Source organism: Tursiops truncatus, chromosome 10 (genome assembly GCF_011762595.2).
Source record: "Tursiops truncatus isolate mTurTru1 chromosome 10, mTurTru1.mat.Y, whole genome shotgun sequence".
In the NCBI taxonomy this organism is placed as follows: Eukaryota; Metazoa; Chordata; class Mammalia; order Artiodactyla; family Delphinidae; genus Tursiops; species Tursiops truncatus.
This window is the reverse complement of record NC_047043.1, coordinates 59,883,810-59,899,481: the sequence shown is the minus strand read 5'-3', so window position 1 is coordinate 59,899,481 and position 15,672 is coordinate 59,883,810. Positions and strand designations below refer to the sequence as shown.

At 50.7% G+C, this 15,672-nt stretch overlaps 1 protein-coding gene across 1 annotated transcript in view; it reads left to right on the top strand.

Annotated features, from left to right (window-relative positions):
• Positions 1-10: 10 nt before the first annotated feature.
• Positions 11-15,672, top strand: part of TTC21A (tetratricopeptide repeat domain 21A) — a 33,490-nt gene continuing 17,828 nt past the window's right edge. The window contains exons 1-9 of the mRNA XM_073811067.1: positions 11-174; positions 1,502-1,631; positions 2,375-2,485; positions 3,153-3,319; positions 4,670-4,792; positions 6,666-6,823; positions 9,748-9,832; positions 11,734-11,832; positions 12,793-12,985. Of these exons, the coding sequence (XP_073667168.1) occupies positions 148-174; positions 1,502-1,631; positions 2,375-2,485; positions 3,153-3,319; positions 4,670-4,792; positions 6,666-6,823; positions 9,748-9,832; positions 11,734-11,832; positions 12,793-12,985 (1,093 nt within the window). The 5' untranslated portion in view covers positions 11-147. The remainder of the gene's footprint in view (positions 175-1,501; positions 1,632-2,374; positions 2,486-3,152; positions 3,320-4,669; positions 4,793-6,665; positions 6,824-9,747; positions 9,833-11,733; positions 11,833-12,792; positions 12,986-15,672) is intronic.

The following is a 15,672-nucleotide window of genomic DNA, read 5'->3' as shown; positions in this document are numbered from 1 at the left end:
CCCTTAGAGAGCGGCCGGCTGCTCCGTTTCCAAGGACGCGCGCGCCTCCAACAGCAGGCCGCGAGAGGCGCGACCGGGACTCTGACTCGGGAATCCCGCTCCGCGAGGCACCACCAGACCCGGACTCGGAGCCGCAGGTGCCCGGAGATGAGCATCAATGATTCCTCCCTTATGGTGCGTGGCCCGGGCACTGCCCAGCCGCTCCCTCCGGGACTCTCCGCCCCTGGCCTGGTGACCCCCGCGCCTTGCAGCTCTCCTGTTACCTCTCTGACCGCTCGTGCTGCCTCCGCTACCCGCCTTTCGCTGTCCCCGGCCTCTTCAGGCTGCCTTCGTCCCTTCTCGCCTCACTCTCCGTGGCAAGCGAATCCTCTCTAGTGTTCTCTGAGCCCACAGTCATCATCCCCACCCAGTCCTATCCCCGAGTTGCCCCAAACCAAAGCATAAAAACCCAGCTCCATCACCTAGCCATTATCTCCCCTTCCCCTGTCTGTGCCTCTTCTGGGTCCTTCACCTCAGTGGATCGCACCACCATTTGCTCCCCCAGCCTTTACTCTTTCCCATACTAATCTCTAGATCCTGTCTATCGGCAGGAAGTATCAGCTCCTAAATGTCTCCTGAGATCACCCACTTTTTATCTCCTAGTCCAGGATCACCACCATCTCCCCTCTGGGCACCCGCAACAGTCCCCTTCCCAACTGGTTTCTCTGCTTCAGCTCTCTTCACCAGCAGTCCCCCACCACCACCGCCACCACCACCACCACCGCCACCAACATCCACGACCACCCCAACACACACACACACACACACACACAAGCCAGAGTGTTTGCAAAAACACACACCTGAGTACATCCCCCGCCCCCCCACCGTGTTCAACGCTTAAAACCATTCCAGCTGCTTCCTATTACCCTCAGGATGGTGTCTGGGCTCTTTCATATGGCCCACAAGCCTGTTCACAATCCAACCACATCTGTCCCCAACCCCGGCACCCACAAACCTTAGGGGAAGTGAGACTTCACTTTGAAATCTCAGCGCCTCTTACTATGTGACCTTTGTCAAGCCACAGCCTTCATGGGCTTCGGCTTCCTTAACCGTGAAGGATATGGAGAGGATAATGCATAGATGATGGGCGTAAAGCCCTTGTACACTTCCCCACAGGTGGTTAGCCCACAATAACTTGTACCTCTAAGTACTGGCGTCATGATTCTTATTATCGGTTCACTTTCTTCCCCCTTATTCCCTTCCTAAGGCAAAACCTGAGTTGAACTCCCCATCACATTTGAACCAGAATCTGTGGTTAATTCCAAAACAAACATCTCCAAACTCCTTCCCAAGAAAACTGTATGGAGCTGTTCCTGGGGCTGGGGAGGAATGGGATGAGGTCTGAATATTCTTTCTCTTCTCTTTACAGAATTGGAAGAGGAGAAGGGACTAGGGGAGGGAGCAGGTCAGAACAGACAGAAAAGGGGCTGGGACTATTGCAACTGTGTCTTCCTCCTCGCAGGCTGGGATCATTTATTACAGCCAAGAAAAGTACTTCCGCCATGTGCAGCAGGCCGCGGCCGTGGGCCTGGAAAAATTCAGCAATGACCCAGTGCTGCAGTTCTTTAAAGCCTATGGAGTCCTCAGAGAAGGTAGGGACTCGTCAGTGTTGCCTTCTGACCTCAGGCACTAGCCCAGCACTAATGTGCTGGCTCCACCTGGATGCCTACTTCTACCCCAATCATGTTCCCATGGAAAAAGTCTTACACTCAGTAGCTAGATTCCCAGGTTAATCCACAGAATGTAATCCATATCTAGTTCACTTTTGAGACCTTAGAGACCTCGCTACCCCTGCTCTGCACCTCAGTCTCCCTATCTGTAAAATGAGTGGGGGGAAAGATGACTGCAAGATTATTGAACCAATCCCAGGCTTGGAAACTGAGAGCCAGTAGTGCAGAAAAAGGAGGAAGTGGTAGGTGTGGCCACAGGCAGGTGTGGGACAGGAGCAGGGAGAGAAGTGGGGCCCATGGAGGTGCGACTCACTGACATTTAGAAGGTCGTCCTGGGCGGAGGGCCAGCTGAGCTGCCCATGGCCAATGTCAGTGGACATGGAAGGATAAATATAGCTGAGCAGCTAGCTGGGAATGCACAGAGGTCCTTCTTCAGAACCGACCTACAGGAATCCTTGTGCATACTCCTGGACCATGGCACCAGCAGCCCTTTCAGGAAGCTTCAGTCTTCAGGGAACTTGGGCCACTAGTGACCTTTTGGACTAGTTAGTCCAAGTCTTGGGTCAGGTGGTACCAAGCCTTGGGTCAGCCCTGTGTCTGCCATGGAGCCTCCTGCCCTCTGAGCATGGAGCCCCAGAGAATAACCACTTGGGCTGTCTTCACAGAGCGCATCCAGGATGCCATCAGCAGCCTAGAGAGCATCCAGAATCACCCAGATGTGTCCCTGTGCTCCGTCATGGCTCTCATTTATGCTCACAAGTGCTGTGAAACCATCGGTGAGTGCAGCCATGCTCAGCCAGGCCTGGCCCAGTGGGGAAAAGAGAGCCCCACTCCAGAGATATAGCCCCTCTTGGGCTGCAGGAGGTGTGTGCACTCGAGACTGCAGATGCTGTGAGGAGTGGTTCCCCTCCCCTCCCCATGGAGACCTCAAAGAAGACCCCGTGCCCAGGCCCAATTGAGTGGGAGCCACAGGCAGAAAGCATGACAGTGGGAGGGGTCCTCCTTCCACATCCCGAGAGCTGGGGAGACACCCTGGTTTCCCTTGCCAAGATCTTGTCGAGAACAACCAAGCCAAAATAAAAAATTCTGCCCCTCATCTGCACCTCTCTAGAGTCAGGAAGAGATTCTAAGAAACTACGTACAAACTACAATTTCCTCACCCGGAATGGATTTTGGGCCTGAGGTGGGGGGTTCAGGTTTGATCTGTCTGCCCAGCAAACTGCTGGGCACAGAGGAGAAAAGATAAATCTCAGCCAGCAAACCCAGTTCCAGGGCTGGGCAGCTCCTGTGGCAGCACACGGGCCAGTGTTCCTGGTTCCCAGGCCCTGGGCTGTCGTGTAGTTGGCTCCGTGTGTTGAGGGAGGCCCAGAGCGTGGACAGGCAGGGCCAGACAGACCTCCCCATCCTAACTTGTCCCCTTCCTCCTCTCTCTCGGATTCCCAGACCGAGAAGCGATTCAGGAACTTGAGAGCAGCCTGAAGGAAATCCGCAAGACAGCCAGCGGGACTGCCCTGTACTATGCCGGCCTCTTCCTGTGGCTCATGGGCCGCCATGACAAGGCCAAGGAATACATTGACCGCACGTTGAAGGTCTCCAGCAGCTCCAGAGAGGTACCAGCCCTGGGCATTATGGGGGCAACAGCCAAAGAAAGCAGTGTCCAAACACATCCTAAAGGGTGGCCCTTACTCCCATGGAGGGCCCTGGGGCTGGGGGAGGGCCACACCCAGACACCAACAAGACCCATGCTGGCTCAGGGTTTAGACAACTACACACTGGCCTTTGTCCATAGAGTCCGATTGCAGATAGGTTTTATGGCCTGCACTATATATTTTTAAAATCTTGAATTAGTTTGCTGACATTTAGAAATCAGAAGATTTTTTACCTAAAAGTCCAGATTTCTTGGTTCTTTTGAAAAACTAGGTGAGCTGACTACACTGGGCCTGTATTCCTTCCTTGCAGTGATCTGCTAGGTGTCAGTGGTGGCTCACACAGAAGATCTCATATGCAGTGGATGTCATGTGCTGTAGAATTGTACTCATGGTAGAATTAAAAGCCTCAGTCTAAGCCATGCATCTCAGCAGGGTATATATCACCCCCAGCCCCCCAAGGGGGTGAAAATTGGTTATTGGAGGAGGGGGTGAAAAAAACCTCACTGTTTGTATATAAAACACAGATATAAACACAGTACATAAGTGGTATATCTGTGATATTAAAATTTCTTGGAGGGGGAGGGAATGATTAGGGGAGAAATGACTAAAAAGTCTCCTTAGGAGGGCAGTAATGGAAAAGAATTGAGAAACCTGCTCTAGGCCGTGAGAGATGCTTCAGGGCAGGGTCTTCCAAGCACCCCTCTAACCTTGCCTCCTGGACCTGGCCTGTGGCACCTGCCAGGCGAGGCAGGGTGAAGGCTGAAGGGGAGCCACCAAGGCCCATGAGCTCAGTATGGCCACTTGCCCGCTCAGAGGGCATTCCCGGCTTCCCATGCAGGCTGGGCCCTGTGCTGGTCTAAGAAGTGGAGAGAGCTGGAGTGGCCCTACCCTGGCGCCCTGACCCCAGTGTAAAATAAACACGCAATGACAAGACAGGTGGTAGTGCCTCCATAAGGGGCAAGAGAACCATGGGGGTCATAGGGAGGGCCCCAACCCAGCCTGGATTCCAGTCAAGGAAAGCCTCCTATAGGAGGGGCCTCCTCGGCTGAGTTTTAAAGACTGGTGGTGGTTAATCAGATGAAGGGACTTGGTTTGGGGGACGCGTACTGGGAAGGGCATTCCAGACAAAGGAACAAGAGGTGTGAAGGCCTGTAGGGAGAAAGCAGGACTCGCCTGGGATCTGGGAGCAGTGGTGCCCAGCAGGGCCTCAGAGAGTGGAATGACAAAGGGCGGGATGTGGGCAGGAGAGGCAGTCTGGATGGAGGTGATACAGGACCAAGCACTTCATCTTTCCCCTTGTTCTTATGCCAGGGCTATGTGCTCAGAGGCTGGGTGGACCTCAGCTCAGACAAACCCCACACTGTGAAGAAATCCATCAAGTACCTCGAGTATGGCATTCAGGACACCAAAGATGTTCTGGGGCTGATGGGAAAGGTAGGAGGGGCAAGAATGTCCCCACCCAGAGACCTCAGTCTCTAGACCCCCCAGCTGGTGGATGAGGAACAAAGGTCTGGAGAGCATCAGGGACTCAGAACAGCCCCGGGCCTGCTCCAGTCCTCCCTGCTACCTGCCCAATCTTGAGTTTCCGTTGCCTGTGTGGGGTCTTCTTGGAGGCTAGGCTTCCTCAGCTCTGGCAGGCTTTGTCTCTTTGCCTTTTGTTTTCACCCACTGCCCCTTTTCTATGCATCTTTCTTTCACACTTTCTCATCTAACCTGTTAAATTCACTTAGTGGCCATAAGAGAAGGGAGGTATGTGTTTTGTATTTTCTGACGTTAATTTAAATTGTTTCCTTTTTCTGATGTGGCCCTCGTTGAATCAATCTATGATGGAAAAACCATCCTCTTATCCTCTTCTGTTTGTATATCCTTTCTTACAAAATGAATAGTTACTCATTAAAAAACCAGAAGTCTAAGAAGGTCAAAAGGTGATTTAAAATGGCATCCTTAGCCCTACCACCCCCGAACAACCCATGTTAACATTTTAGGGCCATGTCCAAGTCTTTCTTCTACGCATTGGTTCGGGGTGTGCCTTCGGTGGTTTTCTGGGGAGCAGAGGCCATGAGGTTATCTCACAGGAGGTTTAGCAGGTTATGCCCTTGGGACCAACACTTGTGGAGAAAGTGAAAGAAGCAGGAGGGAGAACTTGGGCTGTGAAGCAGCTCCAGTGAAGCCCTCAGCCGGCTCTGCTTGGAATTATGGAGCTGGGATGGCCCTTCACTGACTCCCTCACTGACAAGATGCTGACTGTGTGACCTGCCCCTCGCGGAGGTGTGTGACCTACCCCTCGCGGAGGTGTGTGACCTGGTACCAGGCAGCTCCCTGCAGCCACGGGTGATCCCAGGAGGGAGACTCCCCCAAGAGCTGTCAGCGTCCAACTCCCCTTTTCCTGAAGGAGGTCACACACAGCACCCACCATGGGGTGGGAGATAGTGTGGGTAGTTCATATAGTTGTAATCATAGGGCATCTTACCGTTTGGTCTCTTTCTCTTCATGTAAGGTTATATCATAAGCATGTGTCATTCTGAATGTCTGCGTAAAGCCAGGCCCCTGTTGTGTGGGCCTAATGTAATTTGCCGACCCCGCCTCCTATTGTTTGGATATTGAGATTGTTTCTAGTTATACACTTAGAAAGAGTTCTACAGTGAACACGTTTATGCATATATCTTTATTTAGAATAATCCTCCTCTTGTTTTTAATAAGTCTCTTAATGGAGGGTTACTGTAAACTGAAGCCATCCTTTCGGAGTCCAATTTCAAGCCTTTTGGGAGCATTGCCCTCTGCCCCTCAGGCATCTGTGTCATGACTCACCCAGGAGAGCCTGGTGGCTGGCTGCCTGTAGAGGCCATGACCCCAGCCAGGTGTGCCTTGAGAGCGGAAAAAGCACCGCAGGCTTGCCGTGGGGAGGGGAGGGTTACCTGCAAACCCTAACCGACTCTGAGTTGCTGCACTGGCCCAGTGAGCAGTTTTCAGTGGTGAATTTTAGGAAAGTGAATGGGAAATGATGGGCCATATGTGGAATTGGAAAGTGCCCAGCAACTCCAGCTTCTCCGCTGGGTGTGGGGGGTGGGGAGGCGGGGGGGGCCCTCCCATGACCTTGCTCTGTCCCAGGCCTGCTCAGGGCTCAGCCGTCTCCTGGAGCCCCTGCCTTGTCTCTCAAGGAACCCAAGATGGCTGTGGACCCTGATTTGTCACTCTGAGTGATGGATCCTGCCCACATGTCAGGCTCTGCTCCTGTCCTGGTGGGGACCCTGACACCCCTCCATCCTTCGTGGGCACCAGTGGGACTCTTTTCTTTGGCTTTCGACAGGCAACGTATTTCATGATGCTGCAGAACTACTCGGGGGCCCTGGAGGTGGTGAACCAGATCACTGTCGCCTGGGGCAGTTTCCTGCCGGCCTTGGTCCTAAAGATGCGGCTGTTCTTGGCTCGGCAGGACTGGGAGCAGACGGTAGAAACGGGACACAGGTGAGGAGCGGGGCCAACCTGCTATTTCCTTCCTTTGCTAGCCAAGGGGGCTAATCGTTCCCATCTTACACAGAGGCGAGATGGGAGCTGCTGTGTACTTGATGGAGTAAGACACAAAAGTCAGTATTGTCAACAGGAGTTATGAATAGTGACATTATGACATTGGGGGTGGGGGAGGAGAGGGAGGATGGACGTGAACTAGACACTTACCTGTCATAGCAGGAAGCCGACAGCAGAGACCTGCAGTGGAGGAATCAAGAAATAGGCCTGTCAAGAGGTCTAAGCATAGTGTTTAGGAGAGAGATGGAGGGAACTACCAAAGGAACCCAAAGCAACAAGAGTTACAGGGTAAAGAGCAGTTGTCTCTGAGGAGTGGTGGGGAGGGGAGAGTAAAGGGAGAAAGGGACTATTGTATTAGTTACTTTTAAAAACTGTGGGTGCGATATGTGTTAATAAAAACTTCAGGGGACAAAGGTCATTGTTGCCTGAGAGAAGACTTTAGTAGCAAGCTGAGTGCATCTGGAAGACAGCCTAGGGTTCCAGAGTAATGCGGTCTGTGGAAGCCAGACGCCAAGTATAGGGTGATCCTGAAGCACTTTCACTGTGAATAGAGATAAAGATGGCTTCAGGGGAGGGATGTTTGATGGAGGGTTTTGTAGAATGGAATTTTCTAGATAACTGAAGCTTATCTCTTTAACCTATAAACGCTTTAACTATTTTTATCACAGTAATCCTAAAACGTACAGTACCAATTTTCTTCCTAAAAAGAGTTAGTGGACTACGTTTTTTTCTGAGTGACCATGAGTCACCACTACAAGTTTTTACTAAGTTGTGTGTGGGAAAAATAAAACAAAACACAAACATACCTCTTCCTTCCCTGCGGAGGGATGATAACTCCTCTGATGATAGCTGGAATTTAAGTCTCAGAAAGAGGCGCTGGTAGGAAACTGAAAGTGATTCCAGCCTGTGCCAGACCTGGGCAGGTCCTCAGCAGCCCTCTCTCACAGTTGACACCCGGCCGGTGTCCTTGGCAGGAGCTGGGTCAAGAGCTTGCTTTGGAGGCTCTGCCTTGGGCCCACAGGATACCTGGAAACACCTGGCTGAAGGCCTCAACCTTGAGTGTGTGCGGCCTCCCTGCCCAGGCCCTGCCGCATCCACCTGCAGGGAGATGGTGTTTGGTGCCAGTGGGTTGAGTCCAACACCCGACACCTTCCCTCATGGAGGGTTTCCCAGCTCATAGAGTTCCCCCATTGCTCTTTAATTTTTTTTTTTTTCCCCGGCCACACCACACGGCATGCAGGATCTTAGTTCCCTAACCAGGGATCAAAACCATGCCCCCTGCAATGGAAGCGTGGCATCCTAACCACTGGACTGCCAGGGAAGCCCCTCCCGCATTGCTTTTTTTTTTTTTTACATCTTTATTGGAGCATAATTGCCTTACAATGGTGTGTTAGTTTCTGCTTTATAACAAAGTGAGTCAGTTATACATATCCCCATTGCTCTTTAAATCTCTGCTCTCTGTAGGTGTGTATCTCTTTTCAGCCCTAAAAATTGTTCATTTTTTCCTTCTCTCTTATTTTTCTCCACTGATACTAAAATAATTTGTCTCTTTCATTTAAAGAACCAGCTTTGAGTTTTGTTGATGCTATTATCTTTGTTTCCTAATTTATTACTTTCTGCTCTTTATTATTTTCTGCCAACTCCCTCCTCTGGAGTTACTCTGTTGCTATTGTCTGACTCTTGGGTTGGATGCCTGGCCATTCTCAATCTTCTTTTAGAAGATAAGCATTTAAGTCTATGAATGTCCCTAGAGGTACCATTAAACAGTATCTACACATTTGGATACTTCAATAGTATTTTCAGTGTCTTTTGGTTCTAAGAATTTTCTAACATTCGTTCTGATTCTTTCTTAGTCCATACATCTTTTAAAAGTTTCTTTTAATTTCCAAATTATGAGGTTCCCAGTGCCTTCAAATTCATCATAAATGCTTAGAAGTCTTTGACTGTTGACTGTGCCTAATCGTGTTGGAATCTTATATGTCATTTAGAGTAACCATCAATTAAGCAGAAGGGCCATTCCCTGATCAGGCTGAAAAATATGAAATTTCCTGTAAAGAAATAGAATATTGGGACTTCCCTGGCGGTCCAGTGTTTAAGACTCCATGCTCCCAGTGCAGGGGTCATGGGTTCGATCCCTGACTGGGGAACTAAGATCCTGCATGCCACTTGGTGTGGCCAAAAAAGAAAAGAAAAGAAACAGAATATAGAAAACTCCACAATATGATCAGGAGCTGCATCTTCCCAAGGACATATGATGGAAACCAAGGTTCCTTTCCATCTTACAGCTGCAGACTGCCCCCCAAGCACCTCTCTGGCCCCCCCAGACCTTGGCACCATGGTCATACCTGTGCTATTTGGGACATAATGGGCTTCTGTCACAAAGACACCCCCAAATATGTGACTTAAATAACATAAGATGTTATTCCTCTCTCAGGGAAAAGTTTGGGTGGTGGGCCAGGGCTAGGATGACAGCTTAACTCTGTAGGGCCCCAGGCCCCTCCCTTCTCTCTCATTGCTGTCCTGTTCCTAAGATGTTGCTCACATGGTCCACATTCCAACCGGCAGGAAGGAGGAAAGAGAAGAAATGGAAGGCATGCTGTAGGGGCACCACTGGATATATCCTGGGCACTTCCGCTTGCATCCTATTGGGCAGAAATTAATCACATGGTCACTCCTGAGCTGCAAAGGGGGGCTGGGAAATGTAGTCTTTTCCGGTAGCCGCTGTGCCCCAACAGTTTGGGGGTTCTATTATTAAAAGGAGAAGGGGAGAATGGATGTTAGGAGACAATCAGAAGTTGCCGCCACACCTTCCTAGCCTTGCCTCTGAACATTCTCAATTCACGTGGCTCCTCCTCCTATTTCAGAATCCTAGAAAAAGATGAAAGCAATGTTGATGCCTGCCAAATTCTAGCTGTGCATGAGCTTGCAAGAGAAGGAAACATAACCACAGTAAGTTCTTTCAAGACTCAGAAGTTACGCCTTGAAACCAACACAGCCAAGGAGGGACCCCTCACAGTACCTCCACCCCCAAGGCATTGGAGGGGGCTCCCTGGGTCTCAGCTCCCTGCCCCCTCCTCCATACTCCCTGCCAGGGAGGTCTGCTCTGGTTTGGTCTTTGAGCCACACAGTTCCAAAGGCCAGCAGTGAGGCTAACTCTGGTTCTGCCACATGTTCCCTGTGTGACCCTGGGCAGGTGTCTCCACCTGAATGAGCCCCAGGATGCTCATCTGTAAAATGGAGATAATTCCACCCACTCCGTGAGCTTGTTATAAGGACTAAGATGACAGGTGGGACAACTGGGAACAGTGCCCGGTGTACTACAATAATTTGCTCCATGTTACCTGATAGAAGTCATGGTTGTGGGGGTTTTGTTTGTTTGTTTGTTTGTTTGGGGTTTTCTTGTTTGTTTTTTTGCCACACCACAGGGCTCGCAGGATCTTAGTTCCGTGACCAGGGATTGAACCCAGGCCCACGGCAATGAAAGTGCTGAGTACTAACCACTGAACCACCAGGGAATTCCCCACAGTTGTGTTTCATATTTCAGGAAATGCCTTTTTTTAGGGAATGGTTGGCATTGCTCAGGTATTGACAGTACCAGGCAGTACCTGGCCCCAGACTTGCTCCTAAGCCTTGTAGTTTTCCAAAGAAACCCCAAAGAGCCCTCACATCCAATCAGAAGCACCTAGAATTCTTAATGAAAACCTCCATGCCCAGACAGCTTCTTATTTTCAAAAAGAGTTTGTGTATTCAGCTAAAACCCTGCCTTCTGAATAAAGACATTGCCTCTGCAGGGAGTGTGACAAATCAAGAGGCTGTAAGGGGTCATGGTGGGAAGAGGAAGTTTCTGGTTCCATCTGGCCAGCTCTGAAATTACGGATTTTGTGGGGTGAGGTGAGGTGGAGGGCACCGTTCGTATTTGGGAGGAACCCTCGAAAAGGGCTCTACCACTGTCTCTGGGTCAGAACAAGAGAACAGGCATGTCCTCCGCTCCCTGAGACCCCAGAGCCCTGGGCAGGCCTTCCTAAGGGCTGGCCTGAAGGTTAGGCCCAAGGGCAATTAGCATTTAATTCTTCTCCTTCGTTCCCACCTCAAACTCTGGGATCTGCCCCTCGCCCCAGCTCAGGCTGCCCAGTTCTTGTCTTGCAGAAAAGATCCACCCTACCCCGGGCTTCTGTTTTGGCACTTCTTTGCAGCTGGGGACTAAAAACTCCCTACTCCCACATAGAGAGTGGGCAGAAGAATCCACTGGAAAGAACGCAGGCTTTGGAGTCAGTCAGCCACCTCGTTGGCTGGGTAACCTTGAGAAAATGACCTAACCTTTCTGACCCTTCATCTGCTGGACTGAAAAATTCGGGTATCTATAGTTACACTGACTTACAGGGTCGTTGGGAGCATTCACTGGAATGACAGGGAAGCACCAATGTGGTGACTCACATCAAAATGGAGCAGGGGTTTGGGGCCAGGGACCTGCCCTGACCATTTGCTCCTGGGCCAGCCCAGGTGGTTTGCTGCCAGCCTGGTGGGCTGTGATGTGGGCACCATGACAGGTGGCTCCTGGCCCTGCCTGGGGGTGTCCCAAAGGGCAGCTGCTCTTCACAGATTCATGAACAAAGCGGCAGTGCCAGCTCTGGGATGAATAATGCTCCTGAAAGCTCCGCCAATGAGGCTCCGAAGTAATACTGAAGCCTGGGCCCGCCCAAGGCCAATTAACTCTGAATCTCTGGGGCTGGCTTGGGGGCCTGGGTGTTTTTAAGATCTCCCAGCTGGTGTTCATGGGCAGCCACAGTTGAGAACCTCTGCCCCACTCCCCTTTTATATACTGCCTTTGACATTGTGTTTTGTTCTTGTAGGCTGCTGAGCGTGTTAGAAATCTGATTAAGGCGCTGGAAACAAGAGAGCCCCAAAATCCAAGCCTCCATCTTAAAAAAATTCTTGTGGTTGGCAGACTGGTAAGAAGGTGTTCCCTGGTTTCTGAACGAGTGCTTCTTGTTATGTTCCCCGGGGGAGACCTGTGCTCCCTGGAAGCTCCCTGAGGACCCTGCACCTCCCCTCTCTGGCTTAAACTTGGCCTCTCAGGCTGGTGGCCCAGACCCCGGGGCCACTGCCTGCCTCCAGCCAATCACTGAATTGTGGGCTCTGTAGCCTGCACCTACATGTCCTTCAAAGATGCTATGAAGATCACGGAGGTGAGGTCTAGAAGTGCTTTCAGAGAGGGAGGCGCCCTGTTTGGGGAAAGAGGGCAGTGGCACAGTTGTGGTACAGCAGAGCAACGCCCAGCTCTAACCTCAGGGTGCTGGAGCACCGGACTCCCATATCCTTTCTGTGGAAGAGACCTGGTGAGGCTGGCCTGCCTAGGCCTCTCTGATGCCAGGCAAGGTGCAAACAGACCAGACTGCCAAACAATCTGTCTGTGTCAGACCCTTGAGCCCCAGAGCCAGATTTACTAGAAGGAATTGCCATAAGAACAGGGGCAGCTCTGGGGAGTCGAATGCCACTGGGATACCCTCTTGTCCTCCACAACTATGTCTGATTCTCTCTGCCTCATTCTCCACGTGTGGCAGGGAAAGTGGCTGCTCGCAGCCTTCAGAGCCACTTTCCATCAGTGGGACACAAAGAGTTTCTCTCATGCAACTTCAATTTGTGAAAAACCTCCTGGTGACTCGTTGGACCAATGACTGTGGCCAGACAGGGGCTGGGTCCCTCAGAGGGCCTGCGGCTGGAGGCGGGTTCCACAGATGTGGCCAGCGGGGGGTTCTTTGGGAGGTGGACAGCTACCCGGACCCAGCTGCCTGGACACAGGGTACCTCTTGGGCTCTCCTGAGCACCCCCTAGTCCCACCAGAGTGACACGGCCGTGCTCAGACAGGCTGGCCTGACTAATTTCCCCATTCCCGTGTCTGTGCCTTGCAGTCTGGGAGGCACCAGGCGATTCTGCAGCTGGTGTGTAGCTTCCTCGAGCGAACCTTCATGGCCACATCCTCCTACGCCCACGTGGCCACAGAGCTGGGCTACCTCTTTATCCTGCAGGACCAAGTGAAGGAGGCATCTCTGTGGTACTCGGAGGCCATGAAATTGGACGAGAGCAGCATGGCTGCCTTGACTGGTCTGTGCAGGCAGGGCAGGGCGAGGGGTGGTAGGGCGGGGGCTGGGAGCCAAGCAGGGTGGCCGCCGTGGGTCCAGAAGAGAGTGGGCTGGGAAGCATTCTCCCCAGGGTGTGTGTGAGTTTGGGGCTGCGTTGTATGATGGGGTGCCTGTCCACGAATCTACAGGTATAGATGTAAGAGGAACAGGAATTCTCGAAAGTGGTCAAAGCCATTCTGATCTACAGCCGACCTCCAATAGCCATACCCAGCCCATTACGCTCAGTCAGCCCTGCCTCCTCTCAGGCCTCACCAGGCCAGTGTGGGAGAAGGTTCTACTGCCAGAGCACCCCTCCCCAAAGCCTCTAGGCTCACCTCTGTAGACCCTCCCTCTTCAGGCCCCTGAGCTGAAAGGCCACCAGAGTGAGCAGTTTTGAGAGTTTTACTTCCCTGTCTGTCCCAGTGCTTCCCTCCGGCTTTATCTAAATGTCGAATGAATTTTCCAGAGCCCGATTTTCATTTTTATACAAAGCCCTCAAATCGGTGTCTCTGGTGAATCCTGAAGCAGCAGTGTTTGATCTTAGTGGGGGCAGCCTCATGACCAATGCTCCAGGCAGGCTGGCTTCTTGCCCTGGCTCTGAGGAGTTGTGGGCAAGTCACTTCTGTCTACACTCCAGGCTCCTCATCTGTGCAGCACAATCAAAACAGCAATCCAAGTGACTGGTCTTGATTTCTGGTTCAATACGTCAGGCTGACTCATCCGTCATCGCCTCTTCCTCCCTCCCCAAATCCCACAAAAGTCATGGGCGACCTTTTAAAAAGATAATGAGTCCCTGTAGCAGCCCCAGAAACAGGGAAAGGTGCCTTAGGTGGACCAGGAACTTTGAAGGACTTCTCATTTTTAGAAGATATAAAGCAGATTGCATCCAACAAATGGAAACTCCAAGCAGGTCTAGAAACCCATAAGCCAACATGGGTTGGGGCAGCTAAAGAAATGAGTAGATCAGCTTTCCCCAAAGGGCTCCAGGAAAAAGAAAATTTTAAAAACATAAGCTCAGGGTCCCCAGAGGCTGGGAGCAAAACATGCCATAGGGTAGTCATTGAGATAACAGGAGGGTTATTGAGAGCCAGAGAATGGGATCAGGGAGGGTCTACCAGGTGGTGAGGTAGGAGGGAGCAAAACAGAGCCCCCCCCCCCATGACGTCCCACCACCATCAGGGACATGAAGGACCAAAAGACTTGGATGCCCGGCACATAGGCAAATCCCCCAAAATGTTCCTCCACCAGGCTGAGTCCTTCCCCACTTCCTCATTCAAGGGAGATCCCCAGCCAATCAGCCAAAAGGGAAGTCCATACACTCCAGCCCAGGCCGAGCCCACTCTTGTGTGTCCTGGATTCATCCATCTTATCTGGCCCGTCTGGGAAAATCAGTGACCTTAACAATTTGGGAAATCTGCCCCAGATGCTAATACTCATCACTCTTGTCCATTTATAAATCTACTAGCAGTTTGAAAAAGGGACCAAGTGGAACGTGCAAAGCAGTGCCCATCTGAGGAGCAAAGTTAAGGCCAGATACAGAAAAGACTTTTTCCCCCAAACACTTCCCATATTGGCTGGCTCTAGAGGGTATTATGTCAGTAAGTAAAGAACATGCTACTAGGAAAAAATACAGAGAACAAAAAAGAGTTGCTGAAAATTTAAAATATGATTATTGCAAAGTAAAAAATTCCATAGATGAGCCAAATAGTGGGATGGATATAATTGAAAACCAAGTTGGTGATTAGGAAGACAGAAATAATTGCACCAAAATGGCCAAGGACTATCTTGTAAAAGAAGAACAGTAGGAAGAGAAGGGTTTGTCCTCCCAATATCAAAACATGTCTCAAAACAAGAGTAGTTAAGTCTGGACTTCCTTGGTGGTGCAGTGGTTAAGAATCCGCCTGCCAATGCAGGTGACACGGGTTTGAGCCCTGGTCCAGGAAGATCCCTCATGCCGCAGAGCAACAAAGCCCAAGCGCCACAACTACTGAGCCTACACTCTAGAGTCTGCGAGCCATAACTACTAAGCCCATGCGCCACAGCTACTGAAACCCGTGCGCTCTAGGGCCCAAGTGCCGCAACTGCTGAGCCCGCATGCTGTAACTACTGAAGCCTGTGCACCTAGAGCCCGTGCTCCACAACAAGAGAAGCCACCACAATGAGAAGCCCGTGCACTGCAACAAAGAGTAGCCCCTGCTCACCGCAATTAGAGAAAGCCCACGCACAGCAACGAAGACCCAACGTAACAATAAATAAATATTAAATGCTTTAAAAAAAATAAGTAGTGGAAGACCCAACGTAGCAATAAATAAATATTAAATGCTTTTTTTAAAAAAAGTAGTTAAGTCAGTTTGAGGCCAACACTGGAATAAACAGATAAATGGGATAGAAACAGGTCTTAGGATACAAATGACATTTCAAACCCATAGAGTTTCAATAACTTGTGATTGGACACCTGACTCTCCATTATGAAAAAAATAAAGGTAAATACCCATCTCACACTATCCTCAAAAATAAATTCCAGATGAGTTAGGTATTTAAACATAAAAATTAAATTGGACTTGGGTTTCCTGGGGGATGCTAAGCCTAACCACAAACTCAGAAACTGTAAAGGAAAATGACCAATATGACTACATAAAAACTTAAAACTAATGGATGGCAAAAGGCACA